This window comes from Excalfactoria chinensis, chromosome 7, assembly GCF_039878825.1.
Source record: "Excalfactoria chinensis isolate bCotChi1 chromosome 7, bCotChi1.hap2, whole genome shotgun sequence".
NCBI lineage: Eukaryota > Metazoa > Chordata > Aves > Galliformes > Phasianidae > Excalfactoria > Excalfactoria chinensis.
The window spans coordinates 15,529,446-15,544,134 of record NC_092831.1 but is presented as its reverse complement, the minus strand read 5'-3'; the positions used below and the strand labels follow the sequence as shown (position 1 = coordinate 15,544,134).

General features: G+C 41.2%; 1 protein-coding gene across 5 annotated transcripts in view; it reads left to right on the top strand.

Moving 5' to 3' along the window:
- Window positions 1–387: 387 nt before the first annotated feature.
- Window positions 388–14,689, top strand: part of FIGN (fidgetin, microtubule severing factor) — a 104,773-nt gene continuing 90,471 nt past the window's right edge. For 2 of the 5 annotated variants that reach the window (XM_072342260.1, XM_072342259.1), the window contains exons 1-2: window positions 392–562; window positions 1,373–1,542. Coding sequence is in view for 1 of the 5 variants with exons in the window: in XM_072342258.1 (XP_072198359.1) it covers window positions 1,518–1,542 (25 nt within the window). In the remaining 4 variants the exon portion in view is untranslated. Of the gene's footprint in view, window positions 563–1,372; window positions 1,543–7,238; window positions 7,269–14,689 lie in introns of those variants that run through there. The other 3 variants (XM_072342258.1, XM_072342261.1, XM_072342264.1) reach the window with 3 other exon arrangements.

Genomic DNA, 14,689 nt, shown 5'->3' with positions numbered 1-14,689 from the left:
CGGCCCGAGGAAGGCCGGGCGGGGCGGGTGCGCGACCTCCGCCGCCGGCTTTTCCACGCGTCCGCCTGCCCCGTGGCCGCGGGCCGCCGCTAGGCCCCGGCCCTCCCCCACGCCGCCGCCGCGCCCGGGGCCAGCCCGACCGCCCGCACCGCCGCGGGAGCCCGCGGGCCCCGTCCCGCCGCCGCGGGGAGCGGGAGCGAGGCCGCCCCGCAGCCCTCCGCGGGAAGCGGCGGCCCCGGCGCGCAAAGCCGCGGAGCGCCCCCGCCCCCCGCGCCGCTCCCCCTTTGAAAACTGATCTTTGGCTCTTCGCGTGAAAGTGATTTGAATTTGGCTCGGCGGCGCTCTGCGCAGGCGTCCAGCTGCTGGCATGCTGGCTCCTTGCAAAGCAGCTGTTTTGGGTTTGAAATTCCAACATGGCAGAGGCTGCAGTCAGTCTTCCCTTCAAAAACTTGGAATGATTTCAAATCATAGGCACCTTCACTTAACTCGAGCCCCCATTCATCAGCAAACACACCGGATCGATGCCGCTCTAACCTATCGGGTGCTCGAACCAAATCTCCAGGTAAGAGGATCTTTTTTTTTTTTTCCTTTTTTCTTTTTTTTTTTTTCCCCTTTTTTTTTTCCCCCTTTTTTTTTTCGGTCTTCCTCCCGCCGTGTTACATTTTATTTAGCCGTGAAGCTCTCCGGGACAGCCGTGTATTTTTAAGCGCCCGGCCGTGCCCGAAGTATTTTGTGTAATTCGCGGCCGCTGTTTGCTATGAACCGCTCCGTTTTGCTCTCCCGAGCGCAGTCTGGAAAGTCCAGCCCCACCGCCGCGGTGCATGGTTTCTCCTCCTTGATCATTGCCAACAATAGTAGGCAGATTAAGAGTTCGCGATTGCCAGCTCCCTCCCTACCTCCTCCTCCTCCTAATTGGATTTATTTTCAAGTTGCATTAAAAATAATAAAGTGTCGGTAACGCGGGGCCGGACTTGGAGGCAACTAACTTCGGAGCAAATAAGAGCAAATGAGAACCTCGCTACACAAAAGTTGGGTTTAAATTGCCGTGCCTCGGCCGGGGGGGCACGGACGTGTCAGCGGAGCCGGTGCAGTAACATGTAAGCACATCGCCGCGGAGGGGGACAGCGTGGTGGGCGTATTGTTGGCTCGGAAGGGAGAGAAAGATGTATAATTTAATGGTATATACAATCCACTGATCCTATTACTATCCTCCCTGGAGCTCTTGTTAGTTTCAATGGGAGTGAGTGAAATTGACATGGACTTGCATTCCTGGTCATGTGCTTTTTTTTTTTCCCCCCCTTTCTTTCTTCTCTTGTGATCTGAGATCCCCTTTTTGTTGATGTTGCTTTCCCACTTAATTATATGCATGTAGGTTAAATGAATACCTGACGAAAGGGCCCACGTTTCAAGGCAGTGACATTTGATAGCTGAGAGGAAAAGTGGCTTTAATGAAAAGCAACCTTTGGAATTCCTGCTTGTGAGAAATCCAATTCAGCTTTTTGTGCTGCCAGCAAGAAATGATCAGTAGCACCAGTGTTTATGGTATGTCCGTTTTGGGATCTACTTCCTTTGCATCTAAATAGCAAAGACCAATTTAAATGGCATGATAACGCACCGAGGACTCTGCATGCAAATATTGTGTCGTAAATACCTGATGTTTCATAGTATATTTTCCACTTGTGTGTGTATATGAACATTTTTTTTTTTCCCTCTTGCTATCATTTGTTTATCATTTCTGCTTTGATTCTAGCGCTAGTTTTGTCTGTTGTATTGATCGCAGTTGTAAAACCCAAAGTTGCATGTTGCTGGTAGTGCACTGTACACACCACTGAACTCCAGTGGTATGTAAATGAGCGAAACTCGGTGGTTGTTGAGGGGGAAACCGCGTAACTGTGCATGTGTGCACCTCTGTGTACGTCCTCATGCATACATGCCTGAAATGCATCTTTTCCCTTTGCAGATTAATGGTTTTTGAGTCTTTCCTTGAATTCCAGCTGCTTTTCCCCCTTTGACTTCCAGCACAGTCATTCGCTGGAGGTTTTAATCGGGGTGGGGTGGGAGGGATGTTTTGCATGTAAACAAGCAAAAATAGTGTTGTGGCTGAGCACTTAATGCTGCTGGAGAAGTGGTATTTCATGCCCACTTACAAGTGCCTGGTTCCCACTGCTCTGTTCTCAACGTGCAGCAGAACGCAGCAGTAATCGAGTGCTGAAGCTGGCGTGGTGCTCGCGGCCGCGCTCCAGCCCCCCCGCCACCCCCTCCTCAAAAAGTCAGATAAAATGGAGCGTGGGGAGTCTCAGTGGGTCTCCCAGCGGTGCGGAGATGCACCTCTAGGTACGCAATTAAGGCTAAGGAGCTAACAACAGGAGTGACCGTTAGTCTGTTTTGTGCAAGCAAAAAGGGGGGGTACGTGCACTTTTAATAGCGTGTGGGTGCAAAAAATAAGGCTAGGGAGAGACCCTGGGAGCGCGCGCGCATGAGTGCGTGTGTTTGGGATAAAGGGGAGGTCTGGCGTGTGCGGCTGATGATCTCTCATAATAACATATCTGAATGCAGGGAAGAGATTGAGAGAGCAGTTGCACAATGTACGCTCCTATTTTGGTGCTGTAGGTGACTATATTGCTAAACATATCCCGGGTGCTATACGACGGGAACAATCTGATTGCAGTGCGCATTTAGAACTTGTTGACTTTGAAGCGATCAATAAGGCGACTGTTTATTTTAGATGCACATAATTTGCCCTGAGAAATGTTTTAAGGAGGAGAGCAAGCGAGTGAGAGCGGAACGTTTTTTTCTTCTTCTTCTTTTTTTTTTTTTTTTCCTAGAGCTGTTGGAGCGAATGTGATTGCCAGATGGGAGATTTCCCTCTGTGATGTTAAAGCTGTAATATATATTCAGAGCAGATTGGACTGCTGCTTGTGATGAGGAGGATATTACATTTATAAATTTTAAATCGGGAATCGGACAGTATGCTGAGAGCTGAAATTGGATGGTGTGGACGGTTTGGGCTGTTAAATGCGATTCCCAGATAATAATAATAATTATAGTAGCAGTAATATAGATGTGTGTAATAAACACAGTAGTATCAGGCAGCTGTATATATGCTATAACACTTAAGTATATATTTCCAGATAGGATTTTTCCCCTCTTCCCTTCGCATTCCCTACAGTGTTAGGGGTTGGAGGTGGCTGGGAGGGGGGTTTAAAAGCCCACACTTGAGAGAAATCAAATGTGGTCAGACTTCTGCTCGAGGAAAAGTTTCGCTGCGAATCTCGCTGGGGATGCGGCTCTGCCGGAGTTTTTGTTGTGCCATGTATGTGGCCTGACAGTGCCACAGTCCTGCAGGGCTGCCGAGTGGGAACTGGTCACACTCGAGCAGCTCTGCTGTTGCAAATTAAAAGTGTGTTGTGGTCAGGAAATGAAAGCTACAATGTCTCTTTTGAACAAGTCGTTTATCAAGAGAAACATCTATCAAGCAGTGGCTTGTCACATTGATCCTCTGAAAGTTAGGTCCGAAGTGGGAGCTGCTTTGATGTTTTTGATCCCAAATTTATAAAATTGAAAAAGCTGGAGAGAATAGGACCGATTTGCACTTAGAAATGACTCAGCTCAAGGCGTGACAAAATCAAGTATCTGTGATACAGAGCTGGTAAACCGAGGAGGTATTGGATCTGCCGCCTAATTTTTACTTTCACGTTGAAACTTTACCTTTGCACTCACGCATCCGTGTTCGTGGTTTTAAAGATCCTGTGTCTGTGCTCATGCGTTACTCCATGGTGGAGATTTCCTTGCTCAGGAATACATCTGTTGCTTTCAAATTGAACCCCTTTCCATTGTTGTTTTTGTGATGGTATTTATAGTGTTCAGTTTGAGGAGGCAATCTCAGATTTTCTTTCCTCTCATCCCAGTCTTGTTGCTCCTTGTGTATTTGTAATCTTGCTTTCACCTCTCCTCTCTGTGAAGCGAAGTTTCTTTTACTGCCAAAGTAATGTTTATTGCAGGAGTGGTACATCTGGAGACATCTGTTTGCACAGCTTAAACCACGCTAAGGGTCCTGCTAAGTGCGTCTTTCCCTCCTCATCCTCTTTTTGTTTCCATTTTTGACACGTGAACTGTACTTTCATTCTCAGCAGAAGCAGCGTATTTCAAATTCTATGTAAAGCGTGAGGATTCAAGGAAGGAAAAACAAACAACAAAACAAAGTCTAAACTGATCTTTTCCATTCTCCGTGCTTATTCTCAACCATTTAAATTGTTTAGCAACTTCTCTAAAAAGTTTTTCATTTTGTATGAAGTTTATGTTTGGATTATCAGGGAATCCCTCCGGATGAATGAACGGGGGAAGCTTTTGTTGTTTGTGTGGGGGGGTTGCTGTTGATGGTTTGTTTTTTTGTTGTTTTTTTTTTTTTTTCTTTTTCTTTTTTCTTTCTTTCTTTCTTTTTTTCTTTTTTTCTTTTTTCTTTTCTTTTTTTGGCTGAGGGTTGAGGGAAGTCTTTACAGCAGAATGCTTTGACTCCTTTTCTTCAGTGTCATAAATGAGTCTAATACTTATGGATACTTGTTGGAGACCCATTTGCCAATAGGCAGCAAGCAGCAGCGTGGTGGGAGTTGTGGTGAGTGTTATACTTGCTAATTAATCATGTTTGAAATGAAGGAATCATAGCATGGTAATAAAGGCTCATTGTTGTTTGATGTTTGTAACAGGATGTGACTCCTACGTGAATGTAGTGGGTTTGGGGTTTTTGTTGTTGTTTCCCCCTTCATGATAAGACACTTTCTGTACACAATCAAGTGCTTTTTATTTACTGAGACATCTGTGAAAACATGCATGTCTGCTTCTCTTATTCTACCAGCACTTTAGAAATGTGAGGATTGTTACTGATATCTTCATTGTAGGAATCACAGGAAGTAATGACAGTCGGGTGTCATTAACTGTTGTTTTATCCTTACCACTTTGTTTAAGCAGAGCAAAAACAGCGTGTTTATTTTTTCTCCATATAAAAATCCTACAGCTCTCTTTCTTGTAATTGATAAAATAGCTCTTTGTGAACTCTGGTGCCCTACCTGCTTACACGTGTATAGTAAGGAACAGTTACTAAACACGTATTCAGAATAGTTTGTATCCTATCCCTTTAAAAATCAAAGTGTAGAACATTTGGGTGTTGTTTTAGTTTCCTTGTTTCTTATCAGGTGTGTCATCTTTAGGCTTTATAGTCCATCTCTCAGTTAATAATAATACTGTATACAACAGAGAGAGATTTGATGATGTTTCACAGTGCAAAGCTTTAGTTTTAAAATTTAATTAATTAGGGCTGTTCAATGCTGCATGAACGAGGTTTGAAACCTGCTTTTGTGTGGATGCTCTTTCCTTTTTTAAAATATAAATCCTAGAGGAAAATGATTTTGCACGGTTCCTGTCAATACGTTTGTTCAGTGAACGCGTACAAGAAGCAATGAATATAATGACTGATCTTCTCGTAGTCTTAATCGTCAATTAATAGGCTTATCTGCTTGTTAGGAATGGGTTTAATGGTAGAGAATCAGCATGAGATCTGTGAATATGAAACATTTGTATGTTGTTTATAACAGACTGAGTTTTGAACTAGCATTCCCTGATCTAATAATAGAAATATTTGGCTCTTTGCCCTTAATCAATATATCCCTTAAGAGAACAAACTTCACATAATATGTTCATAAAGTGCCAGGTGTATTGATACCCAGTTGATAAATTTAATTACTGGGGTTTTACATTGATTCATTGATCTTATGATTGGAGGAAATTGTTCTGCAGACATTTCTGAAATGTTGAAGAATATTGCATGTCAATAGCACTTTATTAATTGATCAGTCAGCACCTCCCCCTCCCTGAGTCACCGATAAGAAAATGCGTAAAATAACTATAAAAGAACTTAGGATGAGCTAATTAGAGATTCTCATTTGTTATTAGCAGAGCCAAGGAGAAGCAAAGCGTCATACCTGTGGAATAAAAGTAAAAGATCAACTAGGAAGTGGAGTTGTGCATATTGGGCTCAGCTGGTGTAAGGGGTTTCCAGTTCCCAGGATCAGGCTCAATATGGCTTTTTTTTGTGGGTGTACTTTTTTTTTTTTTTTTTTTTTTTTTTTTTTTTACTTTTTTTTTTACTTTTTTTTTTTTCTTTTTTAGCACTGTTCTTTGGCTTATTGGAGGCTGTTTAAAATCAGATATTATGGCTACCAAAATATATGGAATTTTAGATAAGCATCTGCTCCAAAATGAACAGTATAGCTATAGAAGTAATTTGAACAGCTGTAAATTCAGGATTGCGTATCCCCGATATTGTTGTAGAGTATTAAACTCTTGCTGCTAGAGATGCTATCCTCTAAGTGAAAACTTATCTTCCTGCTGGGAAAGATCACGTCAGGGAACTGCAGGCTGGGAAAGGGCCTGGAGTTTTTTTTGTTGTTCTTGTTGTTGCTGCAAAAATAATAATATATATATATATATATATATTCCCTAATAAACAGGAGTAGATGTAAGAATACTTTCCAGGTGAAAATCCGTACTGGAACATTTGGCTCCATTTCCATGAGGCATGCGACCTTTTCACCTTACGTCAATGATATTTTTATAGAGTGTGTGAGAAACGCAAGCATTAAAAATCCCTAGGATATTTTTTTTGGTTGTTTTTTAAAGAAAGAAAAATCCCAGAACCTCGAAACAACACATATAGATCTCCTTTAGTGAAACTGCTTTCCTTTAAAAGGCGATAGCTAATGCAGAAGGGAGAAAATCCAGTGGCAGTCTGTTACGGGGGGTTCGACAAACACAATCTTATCCTTCGAGGAGCAGAGAGTCCCGGGCTGTAATGGAGGTCAGAGGAAATCTAAGGCTTTCGGTCCTTTAATAATTGTACCTGCCACCCCCCTGATCAGCATGTTAAGGAGAGCGCGTGGATGTGTATTATGTTTCTCAGAAGATAATTTGTATTTGCGGCCACCTGGTAAATACAAGCAGACTTTGCTATTATTGCTTCTAAATACCTGTTGATCTTGGTCTAACTGCATGACAAGTGAGGGTAAAATGGAAAGAGAAATAGTTGGTCGGTCTAGCTTACTGGAGCACCTGGGAGGGAGCGAGGCTTTGGCAGGGCGGCGTGGGCAGGGGAGGGCGAGGGCTGCGCTGAGCACCGCTGGCTGCCAGCACTCACAGGAGGCTGCGATGAGAGTGTGGGGTTCACGCTTCCATTCGGCTGAGTCATATTGCTGCGAGGTATCGCCACGCACAGTATGGTAATAGCAATATTATGTGTCTGTTCCTCCCGTCAAACAGCTCATAATGCTGAGCTACCTGGTTCATCATGTGAGCAATGTGCCTTGCTGCAACGGCTGCGGTATTTGCACAGTAGAAAGAGCCTTGCGTTGCTCTGTGCAAATAAGGGAATAAAACTTTTCGTTCTTTATTTTTGCTTTATTTGGATAAAAGTTTCATCTGTCTCTGTTATAATTAAAAATAATGCAGCAGCAGATGACTGTTATGTCACTTGCTGCTTTTTTACTTTTTATAATGTGCTATTAAGTGTGTAGTCTAATGTGCCATGAAACATTGAAATAGCAATTACCAGTCATATTATTTAACTGTTATTGAGAAAATAGTTTTTCTGTTTCTTTCAAGTGTAGAGCAGCTGTTGCCAGTGTATTTAGGTAAATTTCAGGTATCTTGAAAGTGATGGGGAGAAAAGTGCTGAGTTCGTTTTGATACGATAGCAAACTTCGGTGATGAGAGTCCATTTTTTCTTCACGTTTGGAAATCATGTTCTGCTTGGACTGCTCTTATCTGATTTTTAACCCTTCCTCATTCTACTTTTAATGTTTCATGCACTCTGTTAAAGCGAATGGTTTGTTTTCTTTATGCGAATTGCTCAGCGTATGAGGATGTACGCCACAATTGATTTTGTGGGATAATTTTGAATGTGCGCGTGTGTCGTGCTGGTTAGAGTTTGGTGATGATGAATTGGTTTCAGTAATTGTATCTTATTTGCAGTAAGAGCATACTGTTGTCAAACTTCATGATCTAAGATAGCTGTCTCACATCTAATTAAGCAGAGCCTGAATGAATGGTTCTCCGGCATGGGTTGTAATTAAACTTTTTGTTTTTCATCCGCAGTTTGATAAAATACTTAATACTGATGCATGTTTGTGTAATTCCTGCTGATCTGAATGGAATCTGAAAATGAATATTGGGAGGAGATGGGAGAAGGGGCTGGAATTGGTGGATTATACAGGTTTATGCTGGGAGGGTATCTTTGTGTTCTCATTCAAGGTTGTTGTTGTTGTTTTCCTGATTTATTTACATCAACTGTTGCCTGCCTTTTGATATACTACAAATAACATCCCTGTTTTCCTCTGTGAGGTTTCTCCTCCTTCTGTCTCTCCATTCCAGCACGTGAGCAATTAATACAAAGCTATAGGCAGCTTGAATTATCACTTAATAAAACTATGAGAACTGTAATGCTGTAAAGGTATTCCTGTAGAGCACAACAGATGTTGCAGTGTCTGTGTTTCTTCTGGGGACGTGGGGAGGGGAAGAACCAACAATTACTTTATATTTCTGAGTGACAGCAGAGGGTGGATGGAAGGGATAAAGTTATACACAGAAATGATGAATCTTTGACAATAGTATCGATACTGACATTTAAAATATTATGAACTGATAGTTCTGCCATACAAGCTTCTGTGATTGCTGTGCTTTTGGATGAAAAGTAGCTATTTATATACCTTGCAGCTCAGCATGGTCATGTTGAATGTAGGAACTTACTCATCATAGATTCTGAGAAAGCGCAGGTTAACGTCCACTGTCTTCTTTAGACCTATCTGATTACTTCAGCCTCCTGTGTTGACACAGAAAGAAACAGCTAGATTCTGCGCTGGAAGAATGAGGTTTGCAAGCAGTGACTGATATAAGGTATCCCATTGTGATACCTAAACCAAATTTTAAAAAATCAAGCATCCTTTTCAAGTGAAACTTGAGAAACACAGAAAGGAACAGCAAAGATGTATCTGAACACACTTGAAGGTGCGCTTTTACTTTCAAAAGAGATTTCTCCCATCACTCATGGGTAGCTCCACCATGAAAAGCGATATCAAAAGATCTCAGAAAAGTAACTATTCTTTTATGTCTTTGGGAGCTGAGATGCTTACAAGATTGTTTCTGAGAAGGAAAAGAATTGATCCTATTTTCAGGCCCTTGTTGTTGGCATTTGTGGACCATATCGCTGTCTACAGTATTGTAGAAATACATTCTTGGTAAATGAATACAATTCTGTTTCCTCTTTCAGCTCTAAAAGAATAGTGCTCTGTTGTTGCATGCAAACTCATTTTGGACCATATCGCTCCTTTTCTGCATTCTCTACAAATTAGTTGCATTTAAAATAAATAGGGAGTTTAATAAAGACCTTTAAACTTAATTGACAAATAATATACAAGATTAAAACAGAGAAATTCAAAATGAAAATAATATAAGCTCAGGTTAAAGTCACCTGTGACAATATGTGAACAGGATATCACCAGGCAGTCAGAAAATTGCTGGTTTAATCTAAGAAATCTTGTTATATGGCAGGAGAATGTAAATTTGCTAGCTATTTAGCTAAATGTACACTTAGTTTACAAACTCTTATTTTTCAGCTTCCCATTGTTAAATCTGCAGCTTTATATTAACTAGATATGTGTGCTAGTGCTGTATTGAACATACCACAAATATCAGGCAGGTATTCTGTTTTAAAGATAGGGTTGTTGTTTTTCACATCCTTATAGAATTTCTGATAGTTTTTATTTCTCACTCTGTGCCTTTGATAAAAACTGTAATAACTATATTTTGGGAAGTGTTCATACAGCAATTAATTTTCTAATCATTGATTTTCATTTCATTCTTTGACTTTCATTCATTTCATTTTACCCTTCTGTCCTGTGCAGGAGTTCTTTATACTGGTGTATTTTTCTGCTTTCAGTTTACAAACTTCATCGCTAGCAATCATTTCACTGATGGCGCAGTACTCAACTAAAAAATTTTATCTCTTTTCCGAGTTAACATTAGTGCTGGTAGAGCTGAAGCTCAGACTTGGTGAACACCATGTAACGAGCAGTATGAGGCTCGTTCTTCTTGCTATTTGGCACATGGCTTTTGCCAACATAGCAGTCATATCCATGTCACACTTCTGTGCTTGTGTGCAGAGAGTGTCTTTGTTGGGGTATGGGTAGCTAAGAAGTTTGGGAAGCCTTTTTTCTTCTCTCTCTCTCTCTCTCTCTCTTTTTTCTTTTTCCCCCAAAGATAGTTGAGGTAAAATATATTTGACTGTAGGGACTGTGAGTAACCAGCGCCTCAGTTAATAGTGTTTTTAAAGTTTTCACTAGTTATGAATGTTCAAAGAGTAATGACTTATCGCTAAGCTGTTTATCCATATGATGGGCAACTGGCACCAGAATTCACTTGGAGCAGTGACTTTCACCACTGGCTAAGGAAAGATATTTTGTTGTTTCTTGAAAACTGGCAAATGCACATATTTATTTTTCTCCAAAGATGTCAGCAGCTTAGGGATGGTGGAATTTGGTGGCACTCATTACCAGCAGTAGTTTTTAGCTAAGGTCCCTGTACTTTCCAGTTTCAGAGCTGCCAGAACAGCTGCAGCTTGAGGCAGAGATAACATCAGGGAGCACTGCATGCCATTGCATCCCAGCAAGTGCCATTCAGCTGCCACTTCTGGGTGCTCTGCCATTGGAAGCACTGTGTCCTCGCAGTTTGCACGTCTTGGAATATACAGGTGTGCAACAAACCTTACAAACAAGTTGAGGAGGGGTATAAGAAATTATCCCCAGAAAATGGTATGCATTATCTGTATATTGAATGCTACAGTCATCTTTTGAGGTATCAGTGCTATGTAATAGAGTAAATAGGGCATTTATTTTTTTTCCTGGTGGTAGTAAGAAGACATTTAATATTCATCAAGACAAAAATATGTGCGTTACGTTGAAGTGTAATGAGTGACTCATTCGTCATTTTGGATGGAGAAAACTTTAAACTTAGTTTGTTAATGTGTAAATGTTTCAGTGGGCAAAATGCAGAGTAGATGCTGCTGCTCTAATTGCAAAAGCTCCCTCCCTTACCTTCTCCCTCCTCCTGATCCTCTTCTCCCTTCCCCCACCCCCCATGGCTTTTTTAAACAATTATGGGCATTGTGCTCCTTAATGGCGCATAGTTACTGTAAAGATAGATGTCCTCAAATAATGAGTTTCTAATAATAATCAGAGGGAGTTAGATTAAACTGGTTCTATATGGAAATCTTACAGCGTGAAAAAGTACACCTAAAATCCTGAGATATATTTACAGGAGCTAAGCCTATTTACAGAGAAGTAACCCAATTTTATATCTGTGTGTATGTGGGAAGGAGAGCTGAGGGAATGTTTGTAAATACCTTCAGTTTTGTCCCCTAGAATAAAATTTCTGTCTTTTAGTACAAAGTCCTGTTTTACTTTATAATAATAAAGGTTTTTTAAAATCAGAACATTCTAATCAGCTGCTGTGCTTACACTGAAAAGGCTGCATCCCTCCGAATGACTTCTAGCTGTGCTCTTCCTTCTGTTGTTTCCTGCAGCCTCCCCCTCCCCCCCAACTGTATTTTTATTTTACTTTTTTATTTTACTCTTTTATTCTATTTTGCCCTGTGAGGTGTATTATGCTGGATTTGTTGATTTCTTCCTTGTCCAGAAGTTTTGAAGGGAAGTAAACAGACACACTGACTGCAGTAGCAGATGATCGTTACTTTAAGTAGTTGTTACTGTGCTGGTTAGGAGAAATCTTTTCCCTACCAGGTATAAGATTATCTGGGACATACAATAAACAGAGCAAAACAGCTTAACGTTGGGTCTAGAAATATGTATGCCATTTAAAAGGAAACAACCTCCCAGATCTCCCACGTATATTTTGGGGTTTCGTGAACAAAAGCTTGCTTGTGCTCTCCCAGCTCCCCAGGGCCTCAATTTGCACTGCCATTACTGGAGCCTGGCCAGCACCAGGCCATGCAGGCCCACGGGCACTCTGCTCCAGGGATTTCAGCTGCCTGTGCCCTGTCCCTGCTCGCTGACCCTGCTCCTCATGTCCTGCCCTGTGGGCGCTTTGTGTTTGCCATCCCCAAACGTGGGGACACAGGACCTGTGAGGGAGCAGTGCTGTGCTTGCTGACATCCCATCCCATGCTCATTTCCATCTCCTGGCATCCATCAGGGTGAATTCATATCTGTTATGTCCTCCACCAGGGACACCTGATCTGTGCTCCTGCATGTGGGTGATGGGAAGGTGAGTAATGCAGGCCTTCATGGCATCTGCTGGGAGCACAGTGGGGTTCCTTCCTGCTCTAGTAAGGTAGAGGTGTAAGGCAGTCTTGATATGCAGAAGGGAAAAAAACAAAAAGGAAAAAGACTTCCAAGCAAATCATTACAGCATATCTCAATGACTGTGCTCCACACTTAGATTTAATTAGAAGACAACTGCGCTGGAAAACTGGTCATTTTAGTCATAGTTAACGACTGGTTCTCTCCTACCCCAATCAGAACCGATTATATGCTGTGTTGTATAATGTAATTTCCACAAGAAAATTAAGTACGAACGGGTGCGATAGTGCTGTGTAGTTGCAATAATGAGGTTTGCATTAATGATGTTAATTTATCACATAACTATCCTCTTAGAGGTGAAAATAACTGTTTTCCTTGTGTTGTTTCTTTTTGCTCTGTATACCAACCAGTTTCAAATTGGCATGTTTCGTGCATAATTTAAGCGAAAGACTGTGACTGGATAGCTATTAATGTGTTCGTTACGTGGTGAATGGACACTGGAAGGAGGGAAGCTTTGTATATCCCTGTTTCTTAGAGGATAACCACTTTCAGGAGGATTTTCTTTTATGTTGTAATATAATTTACTAGTGTATGGTTTCTAAAGTGTCATGGGTAGTTCAACACTGGACTCCTGGCAAGCAGGTTTGTTTCCTAGTTAGCTGTAACAAGACTTACTTGCTGTCAGTAGTAAGATAATAAGGATAAAAGTCATGTGCGGTTTAAGAAGGCAAAAAAAGCCATTCATTTGCATTTGTGCACTAAATGCCACGTTGTTGGGCTGCGTCATTAAGTGCTCTGTGGGCTGTATTTCAACTAGTGTGTGATTGACTGGGTGAATCAGAGCTTTTTACCTACAGCCTAAGCAAAATTTGACCCTGTTTTTACTCTGAGATGTTTTTGTCTTTAGAAAGATCCACACTGTAAGGCTACACAGGTGAATAGTAAGATTATTTACCACTGCTATTTGTAGGGTGTGGCTCCATGTTAGTCTGAGTAACCTGAATCTGAACTGATGCTGGATATATATACTTAGGAATTAAAATATATAAAGCCTTACTGTGGGAATTGATATATCATCTTAAAATTTCAGATTTACATTTTATGCACTGTGCCAAAGCACCCGTGAGCTCATTAAGAAAAGACTTTTTCAATTATATCTTGCGTTTACGCATGTGTTTATACTTGACAGGAATCCTGTTGAGATTTGGTTTGCTGCATTAATACTTAGAGTGTTTTGGACTACATAAAATATACTTAGAAAAAAGGAAAGGGGAAAGCACGGCTTATACATCTTGTTCCATTGGCTTCCTCTGCATTTCACTGTTGGCTGAGAAGTCCCTTCAGTAGACACCCAGACCCTAAAGGGCAGGGCACCAACCTCTGTGGCCAAGCATCAACTGCACAGCCAGCACCCTAAGTCTTAACACCTACAGGCAGAATCACATTCGTGTTGCATAATGAAATTTCTCGGTGTATTTCTCATACTTCTCAGCTGACCTGCTTTCCTTTTATTTCTTACTTCTTTTGCTTTGTACTTGTGATTTTATTTTTTCTCCATCAACACTGTTTATGAACATGAAGACTCCAATCCACTATGGTATGATGATGAGGTTCAGTTGTTTACAGTATATTTATACCTTTATGACATCCTGGTAATCTTTCTTTATGGTATGCACTGCTCTTTGCTGTAGAAGAGTCTACAAAAGCCAGCTCTCAATACTCTAGACTTGCAAAACTTAGGTACTAAAGCTTCTACTAAAATCTAGATGATTCCATTGGCTTGGATTTGGTTGCATGACACTGTCTTGTGAAATGCCGTATAGAACACTGTTTTGTTCTTGTGTGGACTACTGTTAGCAACACTGATATTTATGTGATGTCAGACTTCTTCTCCAGTTCAAATGTTTGGCCATGATTCTCCTTCAGTATATCACCATTAGAAATCAGAGGGCTTCCAATAGTTTGGATGAATCTGATGCTTTGCTTCAGTTTTTCATTAGATGTATTGGAGTAGAACAAAAGAGCAACTACTCTTGGATTTGGTGCCATAAAGTAAGAAACAACCCACATCACAATCCATAGTTTAGTTCTGGTCTGAGAATGAGTATTAATGTATAGGGAAAAATTTATATGTAAAACAAAATATTGTTGCATTGTGTCAGTAACAAGGTGTACAACTTTTCCTAAATGGGTTCTATTTACGTTGGGCATTTCCTGCTTGAGCATTTCTAAAAATTAGTTTGCCAGTTCAAACTGAAGTGCAGTCGGAGCACATATGCTTTCAGGAGAAGAAAAGCATTTCCTGATGATGACTGCACTGAGTCCTCCATG